Source organism: Trachinotus anak, unplaced genomic scaffold, assembly GCF_046630095.1.
Source record: "Trachinotus anak isolate AG129_WGS33_773 ecotype Australia unplaced genomic scaffold, CSIRO_AGI_Tana_v1 ptg000013l, whole genome shotgun sequence".
In the NCBI taxonomy this organism is placed as follows: Eukaryota; Metazoa; Chordata; class Actinopteri; order Carangiformes; family Carangidae; genus Trachinotus; species Trachinotus anak.
The window spans coordinates 716,396-731,081 of NW_027273864.1; the positions used below are offsets into that span (position 1 = coordinate 716,396).

Sequence of the window (14,686 nt, forward strand, 5' to 3'; positions counted from 1 at the left end):
GGTCCATATCGGTCTGATATCATTTTTCCACAGGAACTGTTGTGTCACCAGACACAGCCAATGATCTGCTGCAAGATCACCAAACTGGAGAGGAGGCAGATCAGGTCAGAATTGAATGTTTGGAGAAAGAGTCACCCACAAAACAAAATCTGAAGATGAGCAAAACAAGCACAAAACAAGGAGGTGAACTTTAAAGCAGATAGAAATCTCATTGGGCTGATGATCACTGATCGTTGCTTCATAAAGTAGAGATCTTCACATTCCAGACGTGCTGGCTCATCCATTTAGCCCATTGCCTTGGGCTGTCTCAAAACTAGCCAGCTCATCATGGAAAACTAACAAGGCTGCTCTTGCAAGAGAGTTAGAGAAATCAGCGTTGGCAGCCGAACATACTGGAGAACACTCTGCCCTCATTGATGGAATCGGCCTTGCTCAGAGAATGAAAAGTAATGGCAAGATCTTTGGAGAGACTGCTGTTTCTGTGCTGAACCTAGCGTTGAACGTAGGCTGTGGTGTTTGATGTTAACTGGAAAACATCAATCAAGAATGCTGGGAGATGCAGCCGTGGTCCAGCAAGTTGCACTCAATGGAAGAACATGGCCCCGGGATACAATGTGGTGCAGTGAAGAAAGCTTTTCAGTAATTCAGACAGCGAAACAGCCTTGATAACATTCCTCGTGGACCAGAGTGAGCTAGCAGAGAACAGGGTAAAGCTTCAGAACAAGCAGCTATTTGCAACCTGTGGAGAGACACGCTATCGTCTGAGCAAGGTGGACGGTAAGGTTGTTGAAGGGCTGAAAGCTTCCCATGAGGAGAGGGATACTCATGTGCTCCAATGTGGACATGATGCCAGCTAGAATGGCCATCAAAACCACAGTTATCAGCATTAAAACATTAGTCTGCAGCGCCACTCTGCTTTATAAAGCTTTAGTTTCAGCTCATTGTTAATCTGTCTGGAGACAACTTTACTGTTCTGTTCACAGCATCATTTTCAGAGTAAAAGCTCTAAATAGCCACTGTACACTACCTCCTCAGCATCAAACAGTGTAGAGACACAGTTAGAGAGTAACAGGTGAACAGATGGGAGCATTTAGGAGCTGGTGGAGACCAAAAACAGAGATAAAAGAGAGGGAGCACTGGACTTATGATTCTTCAGATGGACAGAAACACCAAATGATAATGTTGTTCTAATGCTGCTGGATGTGAAAATAATCAACAACCCCAACAACTTGTTTCTGATGCCCTCAAGATACAAAAAAATCTGTTGAATTTCAGCATGGTTACATCATCCTTTTTACTTTGCATGTATAAAGATTTCCTGCTTACCTCAAAATCTTCAGAGAATCCATGTTGGTTATTTGAATAAAGCTCAGAGACGTGTTTGATGAACTGCTTGACCGGGATGGCTTCCATGTCATCTGCAAGAGATGAGACCGGGATTAAACCAGGTTCAGGGTAACAGTCACGGCCCAGGAGCAAGTTCTGATACACGACAACGTCTGAATCTGAACATGTAGGTGGATATCAGCATATCCATTGTGACACTCCCCTCTGGCAGGAGGCTGCGGTCCTTCAGGACCAAAACCTCTCACCACAAAAATAGCTTCTTCCCATCTGCTATTAGCCTCATCAACAAGGCTAGAGAGCCCCACTGTTGCTGATCCCCCTGATCCTCAATTGCACCAATCACCAGAAAAAAATCCTTGTATGTGAAAACATACTTGGCAATAAAACTGATTCTGATTCTGATTACAAAAACACAGTAGCCTGGTTAAAGTGAAAGACACAACACACTTGTTTTTGTCGAATCATCAGCTTCTTCTCACCTCTGATTTATTGAGAAACTGAGTTTGGTGATTTAAGAGAAATGTAATATTTCCAGAAAACCACCATGTTCCTTCAGTTTGAGATGGTGATGTCTGATTGAGCTTTCAATTGTATCACACAATCTTCCTTCACAAATGGTGTCCCCCTGTTGCTATTAAATTATACAAAAGATGTTCAAATGTCATTTTTTCTCAGTTGAATTCATTATTGACCTGGGAAACAGCAGTTGATAGAATAATCTGCAGTTTGATAACAACTGATGGAAATTATGTGATATCAGATCTTGGTCATTGTTCAGTCAGATATTGTCAGTTTCCACAGGAAATGATGTCTTTCTGCAACAAATGTCTATTCCACCTTATCAGACCACAACATGAGAAGGTTGTGTGTCTGTGTTGTGATGATATTGTACATGCTGAGGCAGATGTGTTTAAGACCAAATAAGTGTAATTTGCATTGAGTGTTTTTCTTGTTAATTGCCTGAGGTAAAGTATGGAAAAAGACTGATAGCAGAGAGTTTGACACAAGTGCAAACACTCATGCTACTAAGTGGTGCTTTGAGTAAATGCATTCTATTCAATGGTCTCACTGAGTTCAGTAATACAAGCTCAGTAATGTTTCAGTTCCACTGCATCACCACAGAGGAGTCAAAAGTACTCAAGAAAGCTTGTAAAAGTGTTTTTATAGTTATGCTTTATTTTGTAGCTTTGGGAGCTGTTAGTGTGAGGGCACAGGACTGGGGTGCATATTTCATCAGAGGGCAGCTGCAGTCGCTCCTACGATACTGACACTGAACTCGACCCAGATGACTGGAGCCTATTTAGTGGAAAAGATGCAAAAATATTCCACAAGAGCCAAAACTCTCTCACAGCTTCCTTCAGTTTAGTCTTCATCAAATATTAACAAGAGCACACACTTGTTCGCTCTCGCCTTGTGTCTTTTTGTGTTCATTTAGGTATGCAAATATCTCAGAATTATTTGTGTGTCAGTAAACACAGCAGGCTGCTGAGAGGTCTGGAAAAACCGATCAGCTCCACTGAGAGCTGAACCTTTTTATTGCTTTGACATATTTTACAGACAGTATAGTACAGTCACGGTCCGTGTCCAATAGATTTGTTCTATTGTTGTAGAATACAAACAGGATACAGCAGAAAAACACAAAAACAACCTGGATTCCTCAAAATTAAAAACCATGAGTAAACCTAATACCGTTAATACACTAGCATGTCTGACTCATGCAGCAGATCCATGTAATTAATGAATTGACTTATTGTTCCAAGTCAGAACATGGTAAAATGTTCATACATGACCCACTGCTTTGGTTTGAGATTCAGGAGTGTTATGCTTCTAGTGGCCAATGTAGCCTGGAGCCTGCAGCAGAGATGAGGGGAGATACAGAGGTCACTTCTAACTCCACCCCCTGATTTATTTATTTTTTTACATTTCAGACTTGTAGTGCTCAGACGCAGCTGACCCTGACTCAGGTGTAGGCACTTCATGCAGTAGCATTCCCCAAAATCAAACGGCAACATGTCTGAATCACTACACCTCAATTAATAATTAATCTAATCATTGTTTTTTAAACTAATTATAGGTATAATAATAATAAAAGTAATAATAATATCTACATTTTAGAAACAAGACTTTAAACCTTCCCAAACAGAATGCAATTGTTTTGCAATTTTCCTTGTGTGTTATTTTTACTACTATTTTGTAATTTAATTGTCTGTAATTTAAATTACTTTACAAATTATTTTGAATTATCTGTTTATGAATTGTGTTATTATGATTTTTTATGTACATTCAGGTTTCTCTTGAAAGTGAGATTCTTATCTCAATGTTCACCTGAATAAATAAGGTTAATGATAATAATAATAATAATAATGTTGCTTCCTAAGATGTGGATGTGCCCTGTCCTGTCCGCATAAAAAGGCAAATGACACCGTGACACACCTGTAATGTATGTATGTGTGTGTTGATGGAGGGTTACACAGCGCTGCTGCTGGTAGCAGAAGGTCTCAAAGAGGATTCTGGATTGTGTGAGGCTCTATGTCTGAGCTTTTGAGACAATTAGCACAGCTAACATCCAGTCAAGTAGCAGGTCTGTCTGCTGCAGTGGACTGATGTCCTCAATCTGGCTCTCTGTAGAGGTACCCTCTTTTTGTTTGTGCTGGACTGTGCTGGTGGACCTGGTGTGAATGAAGGTCTTTGGACTGAGCCAAGGCCCATTTTAAAAAGCCCTTTAATTGAATTTTAACGGGCTTGGATCCAAATCCTGGACCTGAACTGAAGAGTTAGAGAGCAGTTGTCAAGCCCTATAAAGGCTTTTTGTGTGAGTCCCTGTGTGTGTTTTGTAATTGGTGAACAGGCCATGGCCTCTCTCTCACACACAGACTCACTCCACAGCTCGAGATGTGGCCACAGATCCCAGGGTTTCTGTCCCATCTAAAAAGACCTTCTACTATTCTTCATGCGTCCATTTACTTATTTCTCCTCTTCATTTGTCTGTCCCTCAAAGTAGAAGTGCTGCTCCTCAGATAAACTCATATTAGTCTGTTTACACTGGCAAATATGTTCTTTCTATTTAAACTTACAGAAATAGAAACTGTATATGGTTTGGATGCTGGTGCTGCTCCAGGTGGTTTGGTCACTGGAAGATGACACCAGAAGGGTCTTAACACCAGTTTGTGACCTCGGACCTTTGCTGTAAGAATAGCCCTGACCTATGACCCCACAGAGTGGACGACCACCTAACTAACACTGTGTAGAAATGCTGCACAAAAATACAGCGGACAGATGGAAATGAGGCTTAGGTACATGTGTGGAGCTGTTACCTGGAATGGGGATGGTGGGGATCATCTCATTGGGCACCACCCGAAGTGAATTGCTGTCTTCCACGTAGAAATGGGCTGTCTGGAAACAACGCCTGAAGAAAGAGAAACATTTCATTTACATAAGTATAATTTTACTAAGTCCTGTGGCTAATTTATGCTGTGGCTCTGTTGAAGTTCCCATCTGAGGTCACAACACAGAAGGGACCACACAACCTCTGTATTCTTCTAACACTGTCTCTTAGACATTACATTTACAATACACAGCAATAGCAAATATGTTTTGTAGGAAATATATTCACTGTGAGGGCTGGTTGGCTCATGTTCGGAGGCAATGTATTTTATGAATGAATGAATTTGCTACCGCTGACTCAGCAGACTCACTATGAGGTGGTTGGGGTTGATGGAGGATGTACAAAATGAAGGACTGTCACAGCAGTGACCAGGTTCACATCCAGAGTCCCGTCTGAGGTTTGGGCAACAAAATCCAGTCACAATTATGTTTCTGACAAAAAATTTTTTTCCATCTAGATATATAATATAATTCACTCTGGCCTCTTCTTGGTGGACCAAATCCTGGTTCATTATTTTGATTTAATTATTATTTTAATGGCTTGTGTGTTCCTTTCATGTTATCTTCATGTTATCTTATGTCAACATTGCAATCCTGTTTGTTTTGGTTTTGTTTTGGTTTTGTGATTTATTGTCCATGTGTTATAAATAAAGTTGGTTTGAAGAGAAAAAAGCAAAAGCCTTGTGTAAGTGCAGTCAGATTCTCTCCACAGCACAGTTGTCTTTACCTTATGACCTGTCCATCATATCTTTTCTTAGTTAGGAAAGGAGATTATTTGGACTTTTTGAACGCAGCATTGGTTTTAATCTTGTTTGTGGAAGAGGAGCCAGTTCAGCCTGATGGTCACACCTTTACAAGCCATGCCCTCATAGGCCACACCTTCCCAATGAACTCCTGAACTGCAACTTAGCTACACAGCACACATATTTGCACTGCAGTGAGAGAGAGAGAGAGTGAGGATTAATCACGTGTTTGTGTGTGTGTGTATGTATGTATGTATGTGTGTGTGTGTGTGTGTGTGTGTACTTGTACTTGCTACATAGTAAGGACCAAAAAAAAGTATTTTACTAACAGAGTGAGGACATTTTGGGAAAGTGAGGACATTTTGGGAAAGTGAGGACATTTTGACCGGTCCTCACTTTTTGAGACACCTTCAAATCACATGTTGAGGGTTAAGACTTGGTTTTAGAGTTATGGTTAGAATTAGGTTTAGGTTAAGGTCAGGGTCAGGGTCAGGGTTAGGCACTCAGTTGTGATGGTTAAGGTTAGGGTAAGGGGCTAGGGAATGCATTATGTCAATGAGTGTCCTCACAAAGATAGAAGTACAAGTATGTGTGTGTGTGTGTGTGTGTGTGTGTGTGCGTGCGCTGAGAGATACAGATTTTATCATGGAAGGCGGCAATTGTCAGCAAACAGATGGCAGAAATGGACTTTGAACCACACACACACACACACCAATTATGCATGCAGAACAAACACATATTAAAGTCTTTTAAGCTTGAACCTTCTGGTTTTGTCAAGTGTCACAGCATTACAGTATTCACTGTAGCTGACACACACACACACACACACACACACACACACACACACACACACACACACTTCAGGTGTGTTTGAAGTGGCATATACTGTCTGTAGAAGCTGTCACACAGCAGCAAACGCATCAGCAGGTCTCCTGCTGTGTTTTCAGTCTGAAACGCTGACAGTTCACAAGTGTGATATTTTACATCAAACTGCTTTGGACAAAGATCTACATCAGGTGTTTAGAGACAAACTGCAGTTAAAGCAGGAGAGGTGTCACTTCTCTCTGAAAACATACCCAGAAGGTAAAAGTCATGTCAGACACGTAGACCAGCTACATTTACATCCAACTGTCAGACTGCTGAGAGACAACCTCTACAACTCTGCACTTTCTATTAACAAAATAAACAGGCTGTCTGTCTTTTTGTTATTATTTAAATAAAGACTTTAACTTTGTGTTACTACTCAAACCAGGCAGGCTGTCTGTTGAACCTGAGCTGGTTCTGTAAGGAAACTTTATTTTTCAGGATTTAATTTGGGCTTGATTGTTCAGTGCACGTGAGGACGAGGATTATATTTTGAAAGCCTTTTGTTAACCTTCATCAGCCAACCAGATACTACACTAAAAACTATTTGAATCCACTGTAATAATATCTTATCTACAGTATGTGAATGGCTGTTCAGTGTTGTTCAATCTGTGCATCACAAACCTAAATGGAAGGACCAGAGATAAATGTTGCTGTCTGAAAGGAACAGAGGCTGACAGAGTGTGACAGCTCTGAAAACCTCTTGAGGAGGGGGTCACTGTGGATGTGAGGACCCCTGTTGTCATCCTGTTCTCCTACATTGTTTTAAATGTGACCACAGTCTTCACCTAAACTTAACCAGGTACTCTTGCTTTTCCTGAATGATGGCTGATGGTTTTCAAATACACATTACGGGACAGCAGAGCACCACTGTGCTGTTCACATCCACTACCGTGTGAAGTCCTAAACCCTGGAAATTGCTGCATTTTAAATATTTGTTCTATCTAAAATGTAAAATATCAAAATATCTAAATATTTGTTATTGCAGTTTCTGCAGCTTTCCTGTTCTCTGTAACACTTTGCTGCTGTAACACTGTGAATTTCCCCACTGTGGGACTAATAAAGGCAATCTTATCTTATCTTATCTTATTTTCCCTGCTCCCTCATCCTGAAGTCTCTGTGTTTTTGGTTGTTGACTGAAGTCAGGTCTGTGTTTAACAGCAGCTCAAGAAGTTTTCAGGTTTGATTCTCTGACATCAGATCCGTCAGTAAATCCCTCAGTCCTGATTCTTGGAGCTTCTCCGTCTGTTAAAAAGGCCGGTTGCTAACAAGAGTCTAAATGAGACGACAGAGGTTGTCGGGGACGTTAAACGTCATCAGTCCAACATGAAAACTGATCTCCTCACCAGTCCACCTTTACAGCCTCGCTGTGTTTCTATAAACTGTCACTAACTCTGTCAGAGGAAAGGCTTCTGTAGAAGAGCTCAGAGCTGAATCAGACTACAGGCTGAAGGTTAGTGGTGGTGATGGTGAAGTCATGTGACTGTGGTGTCGTTGGTTTATAGCCTAACATGAGCTTTTTACTGCTGCTGATTGTATTTAGGCTTCAAACATCATAAGGTGGAGTCATTAGTGAAGATGATCCTGCTGAACTAAACCTGTCAGGATCAGAAACTGTTGCTGATTTTCTCTAATCATCCAAAAAACAATGGAAAACTTTTTTGGGAACCAAGTGATAATGACTTCAGGGTTTGCCTACAAAAATACGTCATCCCTGCAGCACTCTTTTACACAGACATATACCTCTATTCCACCACAAGATACTGAGGAAAAAATACAGAATCAGACAAGTTGTCATTGAAGAAAAGATCATGACTGTGTCATAACTTATTGATGTTATTTCAACTTATTGATTGATTTCATGATTTACCAGAAATACAGATGAACATTCTCACTTATCCTGTGTGCTCTTGGGTAACTTCACAACAGTTGATGTTTGTACACAAGAAATAAAAACACACCTGCTGACCGGCACATGGCCTGTGTTACATTCAGCAGCTACATGAAACAAGTTCACTGACAGCATGTGCCACCACAACCCTTATCTACCATCTACAGCTTCCAGTGACAACAACAGTTACTCAACACTCCCTATGTGTGTGTGTGTGTGTGTGTGTGTGTCCGGACCCTCCCTACCTGTATTTGATACAGAGCAGAGAGCAGAGGGCGTTCATCCTGGTGAATGAGCGGAGGAGAGGGAGCGGACGGGCTGCCACATGCTGCCGCCAACCTGCACTGAGCCAGAGCACCGAGACGGAGGGACAGGAGGAGGAAGACAGAGGGAGGGCCCTCCTAACTAGGCATGAAGGGGGGTGTTCCCTCTCTGTGACACCAACACACACTCACACAAACACACACAGGTCAAGCCCATGCCACTTCCTGGTGTGAGATAGCTGGTGTCATGATGCATTCAAATCATGAGGGACAAGGCTGACAGAATCACGCAGTGGCTCTGAGAAATTACATCTCACCCTCCTTTTCACACTTTCTGGATGACTTATTATAGACGCACTGTCACAACCAAGACAAACACTTCATTACATGTTTCAGCTGCAAACAAAACCTTTTTCCCAGCAGTCCTGTGGGTCGTGGAGCTGTTGAAAACTATTCAAATGTAGTGACTAAATGTCTGATTGAATGTCTGCCCAATGTTCCCAGCTGAGGTCTATCGTGCTTTCTAAAATCACTTACTGTCCATATCATAAAGTTTTTTTCTCTTATGGACCTCATATTTTCCTCTCACACCTGAACGCAGCACAGCAACAGTTTGTTGGTGGTTTGTGGGCGGCACCAACTGCTGCCAATCAGACAGCAGTGGGAGTGGAGTCTGTGCAGAACATGGGGCTGTGACCTAAGCTTTGCTCCACAATAGGATTAAATACCCACACACACCCCCAGCACCTGCTGCCAGGCCTGTGTGTGTGTGTGTGTGTGTGTGTGTGTGTGTTTGAGCATGTAAGAGGGTTATGCACAATTTCCTCAGCACTTGTACACCAACATTTTCTCAATACAAACCCTGAAGACAAAGTGGATCCTGGTCAGTCTCATATAATATGAAAAGTGCAGGACAGTAATGGAGTTGGGTGTACGTCAGGCACCGAGCTGAACACCATGGGATTACTGTGTCAGTGTTGCTTATTATCATGTTCTGTCTTTCTTCACATGCCACCAGTGATTTGCTGTGTGTTCCAGATTTTAATCAAGGACCATGCTGCTGTTGTCTAACATGATTTAGCCACTTATTGCTGGTTATATAATCATTCGTTTATCTTCACACAGTGCAACAACAGCGCTGTCAACAAGGAGATGGTAGAAACTGATGTGGAAATCAAACAGGAAGTGGCTATAGACAAAATACTGAATATAACACCAGAAGACTGCTGCAATGAAGACTCTGAACATCACAAAATACAATATAATACTTTGATAAAGGATTTACAGTCTATATAATATGCCAGGGCACTAGACAAAAGGCACATACCAACCATGATATGCTACAAACTTCAAAAAGAATCAGTCACTATGACAGTCATCGGGAAAATATGCACACCTCCAATTAGACACTGGAGATTGAACACATCATTACTTACGGACGTGGAGTTTATTGATTTCTTTCAAAAAGAGTGACCTGCCCGGTGTCTCTCCTTGTGTTCTCTGGGAGACGGCTAAGGCTGTAATACGAGGCATAATAATTTCATACTCATCACACAAGAAAAAAAAGGATAAAGCACTTGAGATAGAACTAGATCAGAAAATTAAAACCTTGGAAGCAGCTCATGCCGCCTCTCAAGAGGAACACCTGTTGAATGAGTTGAGAAAATCTAAATTAAAACTAAAAGAATTAAGAGATATAAAAACCCAATTTCAGCTATAGAGATTGCGCCTGGAGAACTTTGAACATAGTAATAAATCAAGCAAGTTTTTAGCAAACCAACTAAAACAGAACAAAGAAAAAGTAACAATCTCCTCAGTTACGGACTCCACTGGGAAAACAACTCAGGTCCCAGAGGAGATAAATAAAACGTTTAGGGATTTTGATAAAAACTTATATTCATCCAACATTAACCCATCAAACTCTGAAATAGAGGAGTTTTTGAGCAATATCGATCTGCCAAAACTAAACAAAGAGCAAATGATGGCTCTGTAGTCACCTCTCTCAATTGCAGAACTCCATGATGCCCTCCAACGTATGCCTAACAGAAAAGCCCCAGGTCCAGATGGCTTTCCGGCAGAATTCTACGCTGGCACCAGTATTTCATAGAATAGTTACAGAAGTTAATGAAACCACCAGCTTCCTCCAAACATGTGCAAAACTGTGCAAATATTAATCTCCTCCTTAAACCTGACAAAGACCCTGCACTTCCATCTAGTTATCGTCCAATATCACTCATAAATCCAGATCTTAAAATCATCAGCAAGGCGCTAGCTAGTAGAATTGAAAAAGTAACACCTTACATAATAGACCCAGATCAAAATGGGTTTATTAAAGGCTGTCGGTCCACTGAAAACACACAGAGACTAATTGACCTAATAGACTTCTGCAACATCCATAAGAAAGCTATAATTGTCTCACTTGATGCAGAAAAGGCTTTCGACAGGGTGAACTGGAAATTTCTTTTTGCAACCTTACAGAAATTTGGATTCGGTGATAACTTCTTATCTTGGATGAAAACATTATACAGCTCACCTAGCGCTTGCGTCAAAACAATCTCGAAAGAGGCAGCAGACAAGGTTGTCCACTCTCTCCCTCTTTGTTTGCCATATTTATAGAACCACTGACAGCTGCAATTCGGCAAGATAATAATCTTAAAGGGATTCAAGCAAAGCAGCAAATTTGATCCATAAAATCAGCCTTTACACTGACGATGTATGACTTTTTCTTCAAGATGCACATGCCTCTCTTTCTGAGACTATAACAATCATAGATAAATTCTCATCCATCTCAGACTACTCTATTAATTGGAACAAATCGACTGTCCTTCCCATAGCTTTTGACCTCCAGTTCAACCCAACTATTCCACTACAACCTGGTGCAAACATCAGATACCTGGGTATCAACATTTCCACCAAGCTATCAGACCTGACACGGTTAAATCACATTCCCCTACTTAAAAAAATAGAGGATAACCTCTGCCCATATCGCTTATGGGAAGAGTAGCAACAATCAAAATGATGATCTTGCCAAAAATCAACTACATTTTCTCAATGGTCCCGACCCATCCTCCCAAGACTTGGTTCAAATCACTGGACTCCATAATATCCAAATTTTTATGGAAATCTAAGCCACGAATAAGCCTTAAAACCTTACAAAAACCCAAAAATCGAGGTGGTCTGGAGCTTCCAAATTTCTACAATTACTTTCTTGCCAATAGATTACAATACATCTTAAAATGGACTACACAAAGTCGAACTGACCATATGGCTGGACATTGAACAAACTTTCTGTAACACCATCCAAATCCAAGACCTGCCATTTATTAGCCCCATCATCAAACAATATCCCTGCTTTAAGAGCATCAATATCAGCACATCACTGATGGCCTGGTGGGAATTTCTAAAAATGAATGGGTCTTCACTGGTCCCGTGCAAACTCTCACCCATCTGGAACAATCCTGACATCCTGCAAAATAAAAAAAACAATAAACTTTACATCATGGTATAGTAAAGGAATAAGATGCCTAGAACATATTCTCCAAGACAATCATATGATCCCATTTGACAAACTGGTAGAACTCTACGGCATTGACAAAAACAGACACCTAGAATATCTTCCGTTTAAATCCATCATTCAAGCTAGGTTTAACCTCAAGCAATTAGACCTAGAATTCCCACCAACAATAGCAAACTTTTTAAAACTTCCATCCCAAAAACTACTCTCTAGAATTTATGTAAGTTTAGCCGAATTAGAGCCAACTCTCTCGATCCCAAATCTCAAATGGGAAAAAGACTTACTCCTCAGCCCAGACGCCAATTTCTGGATACAAATCTGCTCAAACACCTTCAGCATGACCCAAAACTCAAATCTGCAGCTGATACAGTACAAAATCCTCCACAGAGCACACTACACAGGACAAAGGATGTTCCAGATGGCTATCATAAATACTAACAGATGTATTAATTGCAAGAATGACGCACCAGATAACTATCTGCATGCTTTTTGGCACTGCACACCGGTCAGTAAATTCTGGCAGAGGATTTGTGAAGACCTATCGACACACCTCGGACATCCCATCCCTGTCTCCCCCTCACTTTGCCTGCTCGGTGACCTCACTAACATTAATATGGACACAAAAAAATCTCACATGCTTCTCACAGTCCTAACCATGGCCAAGAAAACATGACTGGGGTCTCACCATGCTCAGTGGGTCTGTGCCCCTCCAGCTTGCGCCTGCAGGGGTGGTGGCCCTACCGCTTGGGCCACCTGAAGGCATCTCTGGGCACCCCGGTTTGGTTCCCCGCTGGCTGGGCGGCGGAGGGATGGAGAACGTATTGGGCCCAGTCAGGGATCTGGCCCCAGTGGAGGGGTACATGCCTTGCCTGCCCTTGTTGCTCCACTGTACCACATTCCACATGACAGTAGGGCCTCTGAGGGGTGGTGCGGGGACAAGGCAGGTTGGTGGGCAGGACTGCCCACTGGCCCTGCTATTGTTGTTGTGCTGCTCCTCAATTTTAAATGCACATTAGATATCACATGACACTAGGGCCTTGGGGGGTGGGATGGGGCAGGTGAGACTCTGCCGTCTACCAGCGGTGGAGTACCCATGCCCCATCTGCTCCCTCAATTTTAATACACCTTAGTCATCCACACGACCCACAAGCCATATGACACTAGGGCTTTGGGGTTAGGGAAGGGCAGGGAGGACCCAACTGCCTGCTAGCGGTGGGGTGCCCATGCCCTGACCGCTCCCCCAATTTTAAAAGTGCTATAGTCACCCACACAGCCAACTCACTCACGCACTCATACGCACACCCACACATGCACACTTTGCACTCACACCAGACGGTGGGGAGAGGGTGGCTTGGTGGGCCCCCCTGTCTATCTGTCCCTGGTGCCGTGTGGACTGTGCGGGGAGCCTGCCATGTGGGGGAAGAAGATCCATGGCGGGGATGTAGCAGGTGGCCCTGGTGGGGGTGGGCGGCCTGCTCTTGTGGGTGGCGGGCTAGGTGGGGGCTGTGTGTGGATTGGGTTTGGGGTTGGGCGGGGGGGTCTGCTGTTCTCTATCCCCCTGGGCTTGGCTTCCCGGCGGGGGGGTGGGGACTCCGTCTGCCCTCCTTCCCCCATTTGTCCTGCAGGGTCACTGAGGCCGGAATACCGGGCTGCTGTGGCGGGCTGGGGTCTTTCCCGCTGGGTGGGCGGGAGCTAGGGGGTTGGGACCTCTCCGGTGTGTGGTGGGGTGGGCTCTCCGCTGGGGGTGTGGGCAGGCCTTCAGTTGCCAGGGCCATTTGGCTCTGGGTCCAGCTCGCGCTGGGGTTGGTGGTCGCGGGCTGGCTCTGGGGCTTCCTGCCCGCTGTCCCTCTGCGGGCCTCCTTGCGCTGGGGGCTGTTGCCTCTGTACTCCCTTGCGGGCTCCCCCTTGGGTCGGGCACGTGGCTGCCGGGGGGGCATGCTGACGCGGGTCCTTGGGCTCTGGGGATGGCTGGGAGTCTCGGTGGCCTGGTTTCTGGCTGCCTGTGCCTTTGGTCTGGGGGGGCAGTGTTACTGCAGCCCCCACATCAATTACCCACCACATCCAGTGACAAATTGCTACACACTTGCATACACACATGAACACATACACATACATACACACACACCTACTCCCTCCCTCATACACACACACACACAGACAGATTCACACACACACACACACACACACACATATACACATATACACAAATACACATACGGAGCATCTAATGGTTAAGGACTATAGAGTGACCATAAATGTGGATATTGTCAGTTATTGTTATTGTTACTGTGGTTGTTTTTCTGTTGTTGTGTTGTTGTTGTTGTTTTTCCCCGTCTCCCCACTCCCATTTTCCTTTTCCCCATATTCTCTCTGTTTTCCTCTTCCTGTCCACTCTCATTCCTGATGCGGTCCGGTTGTCTTAATAAAGTTAAAATATGCGATAGCAGGAGTATCCCACACTCCTCCTTCGCAGAGTAAATCTGCCCCAACAACACAAGGCATCCAGACCACTCATACTGCTTGCCAATGATATTGGGACAGGATGAAAAAAAAAGACGAAAAAAGAATCACTTCAAGGGAACATTTAAGGTCAGTGATCAGATCAGTGTCTTGTGGTCTTGTGGTGTGGTAGGTTGCTTCAGACAAAAAAAAAATCTCTGTCCAGAAGAGCATTTTAGCT

General features: G+C 43.3%; 1 protein-coding gene across 4 annotated transcripts in view; it reads right to left on the minus strand.

Annotated features, from left to right (window-relative positions):
• LOC139630080 (receptor-type tyrosine-protein phosphatase gamma-like) overlaps window positions 1-14,686 on the minus strand; it is a 454,916-nt gene that overhangs the window by 19,919 nt on the left and 420,311 nt on the right. For all 4 annotated transcript variants that reach the window (XM_071493181.1, XM_071493178.1, XM_071493179.1 and 1 more), the window contains 2 exons: window positions 4,662-4,753; window positions 1,327-1,418 (listed from right to left, as the gene is read on the minus strand). In XM_071493181.1, the coding sequence (XP_071349282.1) occupies window positions 1,327-1,418; window positions 4,662-4,753 (184 nt within the window). The remainder of the gene's footprint in view (window positions 1-1,326; window positions 1,419-4,661; window positions 4,754-14,686) is intronic.